Source organism: Oncorhynchus masou, chromosome 25 (genome assembly GCF_036934945.1).
Source record: "Oncorhynchus masou masou isolate Uvic2021 chromosome 25, UVic_Omas_1.1, whole genome shotgun sequence".
NCBI classification, from domain to species: Eukaryota; Metazoa; Chordata; class Actinopteri; order Salmoniformes; family Salmonidae; genus Oncorhynchus; species Oncorhynchus masou.
Genome location: NC_088236.1, coordinates 9,068,488 through 9,085,628, shown reverse-complemented (window position 1 = coordinate 9,085,628; position 17,141 = coordinate 9,068,488). Strand labels below are relative to the sequence as shown.

Sequence of the window (17,141 nt, the reverse complement as noted above, 5' to 3'; positions counted from 1 at the left end):
CTCTCTGGATTGATTGTTAAATCTCTCTGGATTAAATGTTACACCTCTCTGGATTGATTGTTAAATCTCTCTGGATTGATTATTAAACCTCTCTGGATTGATTATTACATCTCTCTGGATTGATTATTAAATCTCTCTGGATTGATTGTTAAATCTCTCTGGATTAAATGTTACACCTCTCTGGATTGATTGTTAAATCTCTCTGGATTGATTATTAAACCTCTCTGGATTGATTATTACATCTCTCTGGATTGATTATTAAATCTCTCTGGATTGATTATTAAATATCTCTGGATTGATTATTAAATCTATCTGGATTGATTATTAAATCTCTCTGGATTGATTATTAAATCTCTCTGGATTGATTATTACATCTCTGGATTGATTGCTTTCATTTTACTCGTGCGACTCTTTCATACTCTTGCTTGCGCCCGTCGTTTTCCCCCCATTAAACGCTATGACTGCGGATGTATTTGTAATGACCTGTCAAACACACCCTGGTTATAGCTGTAATGGGCTCAATGGAACACGTTGTCTTTCCGTTGAATCTATAAGAAAGCTGAAGCTTCGTCTGGGATTTAACACACCGTCTCAACACTTACATCACAAGAAAGACAAGAAATATAACTTCATTTTGATGGGTTTTTATTTTTTGTGGAATTTTAAAAAGTTTAAGGTTTAATACAGTTGAAAAGTTTACAAATGTGATGCACTGAAATGAAAACAACTTCTGAAAATTAACACTGGGATTATAGTGATATTTTATCTGATCTCTCTAACAATGAAAAGTCTGTTTAGACGGGTGTAATCTAGAGCCGAGCCTGTTGATTTTTAATCTGAGGGTATCCGGCTACTTGTTGAATTATGCAACAGAACGTGACATTTACATTACATTTAAGTCATTTAGCAGACGCTCTTATCCAGAGCGACTTACAAATTGGTGAATTCACCTTCTGACATCCAGTGGAACAGCCACTTTACAATAGTGCATCTAAATCATTAAGGGGGGGGTGGTGAGAAGGATTACTTATCCTATCCTAGGTATTCCTTGAAGAGGTGGGGTTTCAGGTGTCTCCGGAAGGTGGTGATTGACTCCGCTGTCCTGGCGTCGTGAGGGAGTTTGTTCCACCATTGGGGGGCCAGAGCAGCGAACAGTTTTGACTGGGCTGAGCGGGAACTGTACTTCCTCAATGGTAGGGAGGCGAGCAGGCCAGAGGTGGATGAACGCAGTGCCCTTGCTTGGGTGTAGGGCCTGATCAGAGCCTGGAGGTACTGCGGTGCCGTTCCCCTCACAGCTCCGTAGGCAAGCACCATGGTCTTGTAGCGGATGCGAGCTTCAACTGGAAGCCAGTGGAGAGAGCGGAGGAGCGGGGTGACGTGAGAGAACTTGGGAAGGTTGAACACCAGACGGGCTGCGGCGTTCTGGATGAGTTGTAGGGGTTTAATGGCACAGGCAGGGAGCCCAGCCAACAGCGAGTTGCAGTAATCCAGACGGGAGATGACAAGTGCCTGGATTAGGACCTGCGCCGCTTCCTGTGTGAGGCAGGGTCGTACTCTGCGGATGTTGTAGAGCATGAACCTACAGGAACGGGCCACCGCCATGATGTTGGTTGAGAACGACAGGGTGTTGTCCAGGATCACGCCAAGGTTCTTAGCGCTCTGGGAGGAGGACACAATGGAGTTGTCAACCGTGATGGCGAGATCATGGAACGGGCAGTCCTTCCCCGGGAGGAAGAGCAGCTCCGTCTTGCCGAGGTTCAGCTTGAGGTGGTGATCCGTCATCCACACTGATATGTCTGCCAGACATGCAGAGATGCGATTCGCCACCTGGTCATCAGAAGGGGGAAAGGAGAAGATTAATTGTGTGTCGTCTGCATAGCAATGATAGGAGAGACCATGTGAGGTTATGACAGAGCCAAGTGACTTGGTGTATAGCGAGAATAGGAGAGGGCCTAGAACAGAGCCCTGGGGGACACCAGTGGTGAGAGCGCGTGGCGAGGAGACAGATTCTCGCCACGCCACCTGGTAGGAGCGACCTGTCAGGTAGGACGCAATCCAAGCGTGGGCCGCGCCGGAGATGCCCAACTCGGAGAGGGTGGAGAGGAGGATCTGATGGTTCACAGTATCGAAGGCAGCCGATAGGTCTAGAAGGATGAGAGCAGAGGAGAGAGAGTTAGCTTTAGCAGTGCGGAGCGCCTCCGTGATGCAGAGAAGAGCAGTCTCAGTTGAATGACTAGTCTTGAAACCTGACTGATTTGGATCAAGAAGGTCATTCTGAGAGAGATAGCGGGAGAGCTGGCCAAGGACGGCACGTTCAAGAGTTTTGGAGAGAAAAGAAAGAAGGGATACTGGTCTGTAGTTGTTGACATCGGAGGGATCGAGTGTAGGTTTCTTCAGAAGGGGTGCAACTCTCGCTCTCTTGAAGACGGAAGGGACGTAGCCAGCGGTCAGGGATGAGTTGATGAGCGAGGTGAGGTAAGGGAGAAGGTCCCCGGAAATGGTCTGGAGGAGAGAGGAGGGGATAGGGTCGAGCGGGCAGGTTGTTGGGCGGCCGGCCGTCACAAGAACAGGAAGGGTAGACAGAAGGGTAGACAGAGCAGGTGAGGGCAGGTAGGGTAGACAGAGCAGGTGAAGGCAGGTAGCATAGACAGAGCAGGTGAGGGCAGGTAGGATAGACAGAGCAGGTGAGTGCAGGTAGGTTAGACAGGTCAGGTAGGATAGACAGAGCAGGTGAGTGCAGGTAGCGTGGACAGGGCAGGTAGGATAGACAGCGCAGGTGGGGGCAGGTAGGTTAGACAGGGCAGGTAGGATAGACAGAGCAGGTGAATGCAGGTAGGATAGACAGAGCAGGTGAGGGCATGTATGGTAGACAGAGCAGGTGAGGGCAGGCAAGGTAGACAGAGCAGATGAGGGCAGGTAGGGTAGACATGGCAGGTTATGGCAGGTAGGGTAGACAGGGCAGGTAGGATAGACAGAGCAGGTGAGGGCAGGTAGGGTAGACAGGGCAGGTAGGATAGACAGAGCAGGTGAGGGCAGGTAGGATAGACAGAGCAGGTGAGGGCAGGTAGGGTAGACAGGGCAGGTAGGGTAGACAGGGCAGGTGAGGGCAGGTAGGGTAGACAGAGCAGGTAGGGTAGACAGGGTAGGTAGGGTAGACAGAGCAGGTGAGGGCAGGTAGGGTAAACAGGGCAGGTGAGGGCAGGTAGGGTAGACAGAGAAGGTAGGGTAGACAGGGCAGGTATGGTAGACAGAGCAGGTGAGGGCAGGTAGGGTAGACTGAGCAGGTGAGGGCAGGTAGGGAAGACTGATCAAGCCCTTGCAGCCTTGTTCCACCCCTATATGTTAATGTCTGCAAATGCAATGTATGCAAATACACCTGGTGAATTTATGCAGAAGAGGCAAATGAGCACTTTTCTTTATTTTAACACAAAATATTTCAAAAATACTGTATACAATAGGAACATGTATATATGAGTCCATTCTACGAAGAAAAAGCAGTTTGACAACCATGAATTATTTGTTGGCGAGTAAAATGTTTTAAGTGCTGAATGGATTATAAAAATTCTAAAAGTTTGAAGGATCTTCATCCATTGTAAATCGTGTTGGATAAAAGCGTCTGCTAAATGGCATAGATTATTATTATGATGATGATGATGATGATGATGATGATGATGATTATTGTTATTATTACTATCAGTATATTATTATTATTAGTATTGTTATTATCATTAGTATTATTAGTATTGTTATTATCATTATTATTATTAGTATTGTTATTATCATTATTATTATTAGTATTGTTATTATAATGTTATTATTAGTATTGTTATTATCATCATTATTATTAGTATTGTTATTATAATAATTATTATTAGTATTGTTATTATAATTATTATTATTAGTCTTGTTATTATAATTATTATTATTAGTATTGTTATTATCATTATTATTATTAGTATTGTTATTATAATTATTATTATTAGTATTGTTATTATAATTATTATTAGTAGTATTGTTATTATTATTTTTAGCAGTAGTATTAGTATTATCATTATTATTATTTGTATTATCATTATTATTATCATTGTAGTATTATTAGTATTATCACTATTGTTATAGTATTATTATTATTATCATTATCAGTATCATTATTATTATTATTATTAGTAGTAGTAGTAGTAGTATCATTATTATTATTATTAGTAGTAGTAGTAGTAGTAGTAGTAGTAGTAGTATCATTATTATTAGTAGTTGTAGTATTATATTGTCCAACTGTTGCATTTAATAGAACTATTTTGATTACTGTTGCTAGTGTAAATCTCCCTCTCCTTTTCAATTTTCTCCTCCCCTTTCTCCTCCCCTTTCTCTTCACCCTTTCTCCTCCCCTTTCTCCTCCCCTTTCTCCTCCCCTTTCTCCTCCCCTCTCTCCTCCCCTTTCTCCTCCCCTCTCTCCTCCCCTTTCTCCTCCCCTTTCTCCTTCCCTCTCTCCTCCCCTCTCTCCTCCCCTCTCTCCTCCCCTTTCTCCTCCCCTTTCTCCTCCCCTCTCTCCTCCCCTCTCTCCTCCCCTTTCTCCTCCCCTTTCTCCTCCCCTTTCTCCTCCCCTCTCTCCTCCCCTTTCTCCTCCCCTTTCTCCTCCCCTTTCTCCTCCCCTTTCTCCTCCCCTTTCTCCTCCCCCTCTCCTCCCCTTTCTCCTTCCCTCTCTCCAGGGGCGGCTGAGAAGAGCTCTAAGACGGGAGCAGAGGACCGGACGCAGCACATCATCACAGCTATGAAGGACAGGATGAAGATCAGGGAGAGGAACAAGCCGGAGATCTTTGAGGAGATCAGGGCTGTGTTTGGCGTCACTAAGCTGCTCCATGCGCAGCAGATGAAGACTATTAAACAGAGTGTGTTAGACGGAACCTCCAAGTGGTCTGCCAAGATCACCATCACAGGTACATACTGTACCGCACCACTCTACCACACCGCACTGCAACACTGTACCACATCACACCGCAACACTCTACCACACCGCACCGCAACTCTCTACCACACCACACCGCAACACTCTACCACACCGCACCGCAACTCTCTACCACACCACACCGCAACACTCTACCACACCACACTGCAACACTCTACCACACCGCACTGCAACACTCTACCACACCGCAACACTCTACCACACCGCACTGCAACACTCTACCACACTGCACTGCAGCACTGTACCACACCACACCGCAACACTCTACCGCACCGCACTGCAGCACTCTACCACACCGCACTGCAACACTCTACCACACCGCAGCACTCTACCACACCGCACTGCAACACTCTACCACAATGGAACACTCTACCACACCGCACTGCAACACTCTACCACACTGGAACACTCTACCACACCGCACTGCAGCACTCTACCGCAACGCACTGCAGCACTCTACCGCACCGCACTGCAACACTCTACCACACCGCAGCACTCTACCACACCGCACTGCAACACTCTACCGCACTGGAACACTCTACCACACCGCACTGCAACACTCTACCACACTGGAACACTCTACCACACCGCACTGCAACACTCTACCACACTGGAACACTCTACCACACCGCACTGCAACACTCTACCACACTGGAACACTCTACCACACCGCACTGCAACACTCTACCACACCGCAGCACTCTACCACACCGCACTGCAGCACTCTACCGCAACGCACTGCATCACTCTACCACACCGCACTGCAACACTCTACCACACCGCATTGCAGCACTCTACCACACGCACTGCAACACTCTACAGCACCGCACTGCAACACTCTACCACACCGCATTGCAGCACTCTACCACACGCACTGCAACACTCTACAGCACCGCACTGCAACACTCTACCACACCGCACTGCAACACTCTACCACACCGCACCGCAGCACTCTACCACACCGCACTGCAACACTCTACCACACTGGAACACTCTACCACACCGCACTGCAACACTCTACCACACTGGAACACTCTACCACACCGCACTGCAGCACTCTACCACACCGCACTCTACCACACCGCACTGCAACACTCTACCACACCGCAGCACTCTACCACACCGCACTGCAACACTCTACCACACTGGAACACTCTACCACACCACACTGCAACACTCTACCACACTGGAACACTCTACCACACCGCACTGCAGCACTCTACCGCAACGCACTGCAGCACTCTACCGCACCGCACTGCAACACTCTAAAACACCGCAGCACTCTACCACACTGGAACACTCTACCACACCGCACTGCAACACTCTACCACACTGGAACACTCTACCACACCGCACTGCAGCACTCTACCGCAACGCACTGCAGCACTCTACCGCACCGCACTGCAACACTCTATCACACCGCACTGCATCACTCTACCACACCGCACTGCAGCACTCTACCACACCGCACTGCAGCACTCTACCACACCGCACTGCAACACTCTACCACACCGCAGCACTCTACCACACCGCACTGCAACACTCTACCACACTGGAACACTCTACCACACCGCACTGCAACACTCTACCACATCGCATGTCCTAATGAGGTCTTGGGTCTATTGTCCCTCTATCCACCCTGACATCATTATAAATGCAATCTAAAATCACATCAAACACATATCATCAAAACGTTATTGTGCTTTTAAAACTCACCTCACTGTTATGATCAATTTGAAGAAAGTTCAACAACAGGTTGAAACTGAGCATAAAACATGGTCATTGTAGATGTTGGTTCGAAGCCTAACACAACGAAATGGACAGGGCTTTCCATATGCATATTAGGGCTTATCTATACACATAGGCTTATGAGCCCGAGCCCAAGCCCCTCCCCCTCATGTTTGTGTGTTTGTTGTGGACTGAATTAAAATGATGATTGTGCTGTTATACAATACATAGCCCACCACATAATACACATGGCAAAAAAATATACAACAACACTGATTTTAAGATGTCTTCGCAACATAATTCTAGCCTATACTCCAAAATTAAACAAATTTGAGTTATCGCCTTTGAGTGTGGACTGTAGCATTACGCATAGTGAATGGACTGGTTACCTTATGCTACGCTCCAACATGTATATCCGTGAGTCTGGGACAGAACTTAGCCCTAGGAGATGCTGTTGGTTCATTGATTGTGCAGGGCGGCTTACAGGCGACAGGTAGCCAAGTGGTTAGAGTGTTGGGCCAGCAATCAAAAAAATTGCTGGATCGAATCCCTGAGCTGACAAGGTACAAATCTGTTGTTCTGCCCCCTGGACAAGGCAACCCACTGTTCCCTGGTAGGCCTTCATTGAAAATAAGAGTTCGTTCTAAACTGACTTGCCTAGTTAAACAAAGGTAACATTGAATAAAAAAATACAGTTAGCCTACAGTTATAGTGAATTTGTATTTGACTTTTACGTAGGCCCGGTGGAGAAAAGAAAACAGCCAGGCTCGCTCCCACTTTTTGTTATACATCCCCTGTCACGCGGGACTAGGTGGGTGCAGGAATCAGATGCAGAGAGAGAGAGAGAGAGTAACGGAGTAAAGTGCTTTACTATTGCACACCAAACTGATAAGCCCAACACAATACAGGGCGCAGGACACTATACAAGACAACCCAAAAACCACAGGGTGTCAAGTAAAGGAAAGGAAATATACCACTACCTAACATGCACACACGTAACATAGAGACAATACACCACTACCTAACATGCACACACGTAACATAGAGACAATACACCACTACCTAACATGCACACACGTAACATAGAGACAATACACCACTACCAAACATGCACACACGTAACATAGAGACAATACACCACGACGTAACATAAAGACAATCCCGCACAAAACAAGGGCGGGTCAAACTACTACATATAGGGAAGCTAATTAAACCAAAATACACACAGGTGAAACTAATAAGACAAAACCAACAGACAAATGAAAAAAAAGGATTGGTAGCGGCGAGTAGGACGGTGACGACGACCGCCGAGCACCGCCCCAACAGGCAGGGGAGCCAACTTCTAGTAGGACGGTGACGACGACCGCCGAGCACCGCCCCAACAGGCAGGGGAGCCAACTTCTTGTAGGACGGTGACGACGACCGCCGAGCACCGCCCCAACAGGCAGGGGAGCCAACTTCTTGTAGGACGGTGACGACGACCGCAGAGCACCGCCCCAACAGGCAGGGGAGCCAACTTCTAGTAGGACGGTGACGACGACCGCCGAGCACCGCCCCAACAGGCAGGGGAGCCAACTTCTAGTAGGACGGTGACGACGACCGCCGAGCACCGCCCCAACAGGCAGGGGAGCCAACTTCTAGTAGGACGGTGACGACGACCGCCGAGCACCGCCCCAACCGGCAGGGGAGCCAACTTCTAGTAGGACGGTGACGACGACCGCCGAGCACCGCCCCAACAGGCAGGGGAGCCAACTTCTAGTAGGACGGTGACGACGACCGCCGAGCACCGCCCCAACAGGCAGGGGAGCCAACTTCTAGTAGGACGGTGACGACGACCGCCGAGCACCGCCCCAACAGGCAGGGGAGCCAACTTCTAGTAGGACGGTGACAACGACCGCCGAGCACCGCCCCAACAGGCAGGGGAGCCAACTTCTAGTAGGACGGTGACGACGACCGCCGAGCACCGCCCCAACAGCCAGGGGAGCCAACTTCTAGTAGGACGGTGACGACGACCGCCGAGCACCGCCCCAACAGGCAGGGGAGCCAACTTCTAGTAGGACGGTGACGACGACTGCCGAGCACCGCCCCAACAGCCAGGGGAGCCAACTTCTAGTAGGACGGTGACGACGACTGCCGAGCACCGCCCCAACAGGCAGGGGAGCCAACTTCTAGTAGGACGGTGACGACGACCGCCGAGCACTGCCCCAACAGGCAGGGGAGCCAACTTCTAGTAGGACGGTGACGACGACCGCCGAGCACCGCCCCAACAGGCAGGGGAGCCAACTTCTAGTAGGACGGTGACGACGACCGCCGAGCACTGCCCCAACAGGCAGGGGAGCCAACTTCTAGTAGGACGGTGACGACGACCGCCGAGCACCGCCCCAACAGGCAGGGGAGCCAACTTCTAGTAGGACGGTGACGACGACCGCCGAGCACCGCCCCAACAGGCAGGGGAGCCAACTTCTAGTAGGACGGTGACGACGACCGCCGAGCACCGCCCCAACAGGCAGGGGAGCCAACTTCTAGTAGGACGGTGACGACGACCGCCGAGCACCGCCCCAACAGGCAGGGGAGCCAACTTCTAGTAGGACGGTGACGACGACCGCCGAGCACCGCCCCAACAGGCAGGGGAGCCAACTTCTAGTAGGACGGTGACGGCGACCGCCGAGCACCGCCCCAACAGGCAGGGGAGCCAACTTCTAGTAGGACGGTGACGACGACCGCCGAGCACCGCCCCAACAGGCAGGGGAGCCAACTTCGGCAGAAGTCTTGACATCCCCTCAGATGTTTTATTCCTTTCCTCCTTATGTAGACGACCGTTACATCATTGGGTCAGTAACCAAAAGGTTGCTGGATCGAATCCCGGAGCCGACATGGTAAAAATCTGTTGATCTGCCCCCTGAGAAAGGCAGTTAACCCACTGCTCCCCAGGCGCCGAAGACATGGATGCTGATTAAGGCAGCCTCCCGCCCCCGAACCTCTCTGATTCAGAGGGGTTGGGTTAAATGCGGAAGACACATTTCAGTTGAAGGCATTCAGTTGTATAACTGACTAGGTACCCCCCTTTCTGTTGTACAACTGACTAGGTATCCCCCTTTCTGTTGTACAACTGACTAGGTATCCCCCTTTCTGTTGTACAACTGACTAGGTATCCCCCTTTCTGTTGTACAACTGACTAGGTATCCCCCTTTCTGTTGTACAACTGACTAGGTATCCCCTTTCCTTTCTCTTGTATAACTGACTAGGTATCCCCCTTTCTGTTGTACAACTGACTAGGTTTCCCCCTTTCTGTTGTACAACTGACTAGGTATCCCCCTTTCCTTTCTGTTGTACAACTGACTAGGTATCCCCTTTCCTTTCTGTTGTACAACTGACTAGGTATCCCCCTTTCTGTTGTACAACTGACAAGGTACCCCCCTTTCTGTTGTGCAACTGACTAGGTACCCCCCTTTCTGTTGTACAACTGACTAGGTATCCCCCTATCTGTTGTACAACTGACTAGGTATCCCCCTTTCCTTTCTGTTGTACAACTGACTAGGTATCCCCCTTTCTTTCCAGTTGTACAACTGACTAGGTATCCCCCTTTCCTTTCTGTTGTACAACTGACTAGGTATCCCCCTTTCCTTCCAGTTGTACAACTGACTAGGTATCCCCCTTTCCTTCCAGTTGTACAACTGACTAGTTATCCCCCTTTCCTTCCAGTTGTACAACTGACTAGGTATCCCCCTTTCCTTCCAGCTGTACAACTGACTAGGTATCCCCCTTTCCTTCCAGTTGTACAACTGACTACAGTGCCTTGCGAAAGTATTCGGCCCCCTTGAACTTTTGCCACATTTCAGGCTTCAAACATAAAGATATAAAACTGTATTTTTTTGTGAAGAATCAACAACAAGTTGGACACAATCATGAAGTGGAACGACATTTATTGGATATTTCAAACTTTTTTAACAAATCAAAAACTGAAACACACCAGGCAGGTCCGAGATACTGTTGTGAAGAAGTTTAAAGCCGGATATGGATACAAAAAGATTTCCCAAGCTTTAAACATCCCAAGGAGCACTGTGCAAGCGATAATATTGAAATGGAAGGAGTATCAGACCACTGCAAATCTACCAAAACCTGGCCGTCCCTCTAAACTTTCAGCTCATATAAGGAGAAGACTGATCAGAGATGCAGCCAAGAGGCCCATGATCACTCTGGATGAACTGCAGAGATCTACAGCTGAGGTGGGAGACTCTGTCCGTAGGACAACAATCAGTCGTATATTGCACAAATCTGGCCTTTATGGAAGAGTGGCAAGAAGAAAGCCATTTCTTAAAGATATCCATAAAAAGTGTTGTTTAAAGTTTGCCACAAGCCACCTGGGAGACACACCAAACATGTGGAAGAAGATGTTCTGGTCAGATGAAACCAAAATTGAACTTTTTGGCAACAATGCAAAACGTTATGTTTGGCGTAAAAGCAACACAGCTCATCACCCTGAACACACCATCCCCACTGTCAAACATGGTGGTGGCAGCATCATGGTTTGGGCCTGCTTTTCTTCAGCAGGGACAGGGAAGATGGTTAAAATTGATGGGAAGATGGATGGAGCCAAATACAGGACCATTCTGGAAGAAAACCTGATGGAGTCTGCAAAAGACCTGAGACTGGGACGGAGATTTGTCTTCCAACAAGACAATGATCCAAAACATAAAGCAAAATCGACAATGGAATGGTTCAAAAATAAACATATCCAGGTGTTAGAATGGCCAAGTCAAAGTCCAGACCTGAATCCAATCGAGAATCTGTGGAGAGAACTGAAAACTGCTGTTCACAAATGCTCTCCATCCAACCTCACTGAGCTCGAGCTATTTTGCAAGGAGGAATGGGAAAAAATTTCAGTCTCTCGATGTGCAAAACTGATAGAGACATACCCCAAGCGACTTACAGCTGTAATCGCAGCAAAAGGTGGCGCTACAAAGTATTAACTTAAGGGGGCTGAATAATTTTGCACGCCCAATTTTTCAGGTTTTGATTTGTTAAAAAAGTTTGAAATATCCAATAAATGTCATTCCACTTCATGATTGTGTCCCACTTGTTGTTGATTCTTCACAAAAAATACAGTTTTATATCTTTATGTTTGAAGCCTGAAATGTGGCAAAAGGTCGCAAAGTTCAAGGGGGGCGAATACTTTCGCAAGGCACTGTAGGTATCTCCCTTTCCCTTTCCCATTACAGTCCCACTTGGCCCGATAACATTTTGCAGTCTAAATGTAATTCTATTTAGTTAATGACAGGCGTCAAATGGCGCTGATCACTCAATAGGTTATTTCCAGTTTCAGTGTTTTCAAATGCCTCCGAATCATACAGGAAAATAATAGTAATGGGTGTGAAAAACCACTCAAGTTGCAAATATGGGGCAACTAAGATGCACTCTCATCACTAGGCAGGAAGTCCGTAAATAATTAACTAAATACAATTACATTTTGGGCTGCAAAATGTTATTGGTCAAGTGGGAGCATCATGATAGCCTACAAATCAGAGGGAATGGATAAAAAACCCACAGGGAACGGATTAGTTTGGCTGTTTTTTTTTCTTTTCAACATGACCCCTTAGGTGCTCCGTAGATTTTGAATAGCCTAGTAATAGAGATTTTTTTTTCTTCCCATAATTCATTGGGTGACTCATTACCTTCAGCTATACAGAATATCTCACCACCATGCCTTTCCTTCTCTCTTTACTCCTTTCTTGAATGCGCAGAGGGGCTGTCAACAGTTTAGTGAAATACATTACATGACCAAAAAGTATGTGGACATCTGCTCGTTGAACATCTCATTACAATATCATGGGCATTAATATGGAGTTGGTCCCCCCTTTTGCTGCTATAACAGCCTCCACTCTTCTGGGAAGGCTTTCCACTAGATGTTGTAACACTGCTGCTATAACAGCCTCCACTCTTCTGGGAAGGTTTTCCACTAGATGTTAGAACATTGCTGCTATAACAGCCTCCACTCTTCTGGGAAGGCTTTCCACTAGATGTTGGAACATTGCTGAGGGGACTTGCTTCCATTCAGCCACAAGAGCATTAGTGAGGTCGGGACTGATGTTGGGCGATTAGGTCTGGCTCGCAGTCAGTGTTCCAATTCATCCCAAAAGTGTTCGATGGGGTTGAGGTCAGGGCTCTGTGCAGGCCAGTTAAGTTCTTCTACACCGATCTTGACAAACCATTTCTGTATGGACCTCGATTTGTGCACATTGTTATGCTGAAACAGGAAAGGGCCTTGCCACAAAGTTGAAAGCACAGAATCATCTAGAATGTCATTGTATGCTGTAGCGTTAAGATTTCCCTTCACTGGAACTAAAGGGCCTAGCCCAAACCTTGAAAAACAGCCCCAGACCTTTATTCCTTCTCCACCAAACTTTACAGTTGGCACTATGCGTTGGGGCAGGTAGCGTTCTCCTGGCATAGCCAAACCCAGATATCGGGACTGCCAGAAGGTGAAGTATGGTTCATCTCTCCAGAGAATACGTTTCCACTGCTCCAGAGTCTAATGGCTGCGAGCTTTACATCACTCCAGCCGACGCTTGCATTGCGCAAAGTGATCTTCGGCTGCTCAGCCATTAAAACCCATTTCATGAAGCTGACGTTGCTTCCAGAGGCAGTTCGGGAACTCTGTAGTGAGTGTTGCAACCCGAGGACAGATGATGTTTACGTGCTACACGCTTCGTGCACTCGGCAGTACCATTCTGTGAGCTTGTGTGGCCTACCTCTTTATCCTAGATGTTTATTCATTCTCCCCCATTTCCTGGTATCCAATTGTTTTTAGTAGCTACTATCTTGTCTCATCGCTACAACTTCCGTACGGGCTCGGGAGAGACGAAGGTTGAAAGTCATGCGTCCTCCGATACACAACCCAACCAAGCCGCACTGCTTCTTAACACAGCGTGCATCCAACCCGGAAGCCAGCCGCACCAATGGCTGTGAAACACTGTGCACCTGGCACTGCGCCCGGCCCACCACAGGAGTCGCTGGTGCGCGATGAGATAAGGATATCCCTATCGGCCAAGCCCTCCCTAACCCGGACGGTGCTAGGCCAATTATGCGTTGCCACACGGACCTCCCAGTCGGTTACGACAGAGCCTGGGCACGAACCCAGGGTCTCTGATGGCACAGCTGGCACTGCAGTACAGCGCCCTTAACCACTGCGCCACCCGGGAGGCCATAGTTCTCACTTTATAAGAATTATCATGCAAGGTGTCCATGTAGCTAATTTTTACTTTAGCTGTTTAAGTTGACAAGACAGTGTAGTGGGTACCTCTGGTCACACGGTGTAGTGGGTGGTGTAGTGTGTACCTCTGGTCACACGGTGTAGTGGGTGGTGTAGTTAGTGCCTCTGTCACACAGTGTAGTTAGTGCCTCTGTCACACGGTGTAGTGGGTGCCTCTGTCACACGGTGTAGTGGGTGGTGTAATTAGTGCCTCTGTCACACGATGTAGTTAGTGCCTCTGTCACACTGTGTAGTTAGTACCTCTGTCACACGGTGTAGTGGGTGCCTCTGTCACACGGTGTAGTGGGTGGTGTAGTTAGTGCCTCTGTCACACGATGTAGTTAGTGCCTCTGTCACACGATGTAGTTAGTGCCTCTGTCACACGATGTAGTTAGTGCCTCTGTCACACGGTGTAGTGGGTGCCTCTGTCAGACTGTGTAGTGGGTGCCTCTGTCACACGGTGTAGTGGGTGGTGTAGTGGGTGGTGTAGTGGGTGCCTCTGTCACACGGTGTAGTTAGTGCCTCTGTCACACGGTGTAGTGGGTGCCTCTGTCACACGGTGTAGTGGGTGCCTCTGTCACACGGTGTAGTGGGTGGTGTAGTGGGTGGTGTAGTGGGTGCCTCTGTCACACGGTGTAGTTAGTGCCTCTGTCACACGGTGTAGTGGGTGCCTATGTCACACAGTGTAGTGGGTGCCTCTGTCACACGGTGTAGTGGGTGCCTATGTCACACAGTGTAGTGGGTGCCTCTGTCACACGGTGTAGTTCGTGCCTCTGTCACATGGTGTAGTTAGTGCCTCTGTCAGACTGTGTAGTGGGTGCCTCTGTCACACGGTGTAGTGGGTGCCTCTGTCACACGGTGTAGTGGGTGCCTCTGTCACACGGTGTAGTTAGTGCCTCTGTCACACGGTGTAGTGGGTGCCTCTGTCACACGGTGTAGTGGGTGGTGTAGTTAGTGCCTCTGTCACACGGTGTAGTGGGTGGTGTAGTGGGTGGTGTAGTGGGTGCCTCTGTCACACGGTGTAGTGTGTGGTGTAGTGGGTGCCTCTGTCACACGGTGTAGTTCGTGCCTCTGTCACACGGTGTAGTGGGTGGTGTAGTTAGTGCCTCTGTCACACGGTGTAGTGGGTGCCTCTGTCACACGGTGTAGTGGGTGGTGTAGTTAGTGCCTCTGTCACACGGTGTAGTGGGTGGTGTAGTTAGTGCCTCTGTCACACGGTGTAGTGGGTGGTGTAGTTCGTGCCTCTGTCACACGGTGTAGTGGGTGGTGTAGTTAGTGCCTCTGTCACACGGTGTAGTGGGTGCCTCTGTCACACGGTGTAGTGGGTGGTGTAGTTAGTGCCTCTGTCACACGGTGTAGTGGGTGCCTCTGTCACACGGTGTAGTGGGTGGTGTAGTTAGTGCCTCTGTCACACGGTGTAGTGGGTGGTGTAGTGGGTGGTGTAGTGGGTGCCTCTGTCACACGGTGTAGTGTGTGGTGTAGTGGGTGGTGTAGTTAGTGCCTCTGTCACACGGTGTAGTGGGTGCCTCTGTCACACGGTGTAGTGGGTGCCTCTGTCACACGGTGTAGTGGGTGCCTCTGTCACACGGTGTAGTTGGTGCTAGATATGACATTGCAAAGCACTTTTTAACCAGGTCTCTGAATGGCTTAGCGATTGTAACAGCCCATGACTTTACCACCTGTAGTGACTTCACTGGTACCCATAATTACGCCCAACTATTCTACAATCTACAGTGTTTTGGACCTTCAAGTGGTTTTCAACCAACTGCCTGATGATCAACCAAATGTAATAGATTGTTAAATTTAGTTGCAGTGAAGTTACCACAGTTGAAATAGCAACAGTGTTTTGTGTTCTCCTGCTGAGCAAAGCCTGCTACTGCTTGGTCTTAGATAGGGAGGAAATCACAGATCTGTTAAAGGCTGGGTGACTAACAACATCATAGTGATTTGATATCACTGCACAGATTAGACAGGTTACTGAAATAAATCATGTTTGTTTTGTGGTTTGTTTATTTATTGTCTAAATGTTGTCTGTTTATGGGTCTAAATGTTGTTTGTTTATGGGTCTAAATGAAAGGGTTAGCAACACATTTATCCCATCCTTATCAACATGGCTTTAAGCGTTTCTCCACTCACAGCGTTCTCCTCTTACCTCCCGGGATGCCAACAGCAAAGTACTCTGGGAGGGAGGGGGCTTTGTGCATGAATCATTCTATCTCTGTGATTATATGTTCTTCAATGGAATGCTGAATTGAAGATAGAATATCATATTTTGTATTTTTTCTAGGATTATTAATCAGTGTTATTTTATTCATATGACCAAAACACAGATTATTCAGTGGGATTGTACATGGACTTTAAGTCAATTGTTGAGAAATGGGTTTATAACATCAGCAGTGACGATGACTCATTCAATAATTTGCTATAGTTTTGCTGAACGGTGAGTCACATGGTGAGGTCACATTCTGTGTGTGTTTGTGCCATGGACGTCTATGTCTGTCATTGCCTTTTCATCAAATGTGAAATAACGTGTGTGTGTGTGTGTGTGTGTGTGTGTGTGTGTGTGTGTGTGTGTGTGTGTGTGTGTGTGTGTGTGTGTGTGTGTGTGTGTGTGTGTGTGTGTGTGTGTGTGTGTGTTAGTTGTCAGTGCTCAGGGTCTCCAGGCTAAAGACAGGACTGGCTCCAGTGATCCCTATGTGACCATTCAGGTGGGGAAGACTAAGAAGAGAACCAAGACCATATATGGAAACCTCAACCCTGTCTGGGAGGAGAAATTCAACTTGTAAGGCTTCTCATACCTTCTCTCTATACCCTCCTCTTCTTCACCCTCCTCCTCTTCAGATTCCTCCTTCCCTCCTCCTCTTCATCCTCCTCATCACCCTGCTCCTCTTTACCCTCCTCTTCTTTACCCTACTCTTCTTCACAACCCTCCTCTTCACCTTCCTCCTCCTCTTCTCCTCCTCTTCACCCACTTCTTCTCCTCCTCCTTATCACCCTCCTCCTCCTCTTCACCCCCTCCTCCTCTTCACCCTCCTCCTCCTCTTTACCCTCCTCCCCCCCTTCACCCTCCTCCTCCTCTTTACCCTCCTCCCCCCCTTCACCCTCCTCCTCCTCTTCACCCTCCTCCTCCTCTTCACCCTCCTCCTCCTCTTTACCCTCCTCCTCCTCTTCACCCTCCTCCTCCTCTTTACCCTCCTCCTC

At 48.5% G+C, this 17,141-nt stretch overlaps 1 protein-coding gene across 1 annotated transcript in view; it reads left to right on the top strand.

The window, feature by feature from the left end:
- Positions 1-17,141, top strand: part of LOC135513741 (protein unc-13 homolog B-like) — a 147,410-nt gene that overhangs the window by 53,458 nt on the left and 76,811 nt on the right. Inside the window, exons 9-10 of the mRNA XM_064936633.1 lie at positions 4,707-4,934; positions 16,581-16,722. Coding sequence (XP_064792705.1) covers positions 4,707-4,934; positions 16,581-16,722 — 370 coding nt within the window. The remainder of the gene's footprint in view (positions 1-4,706; positions 4,935-16,580; positions 16,723-17,141) is intronic.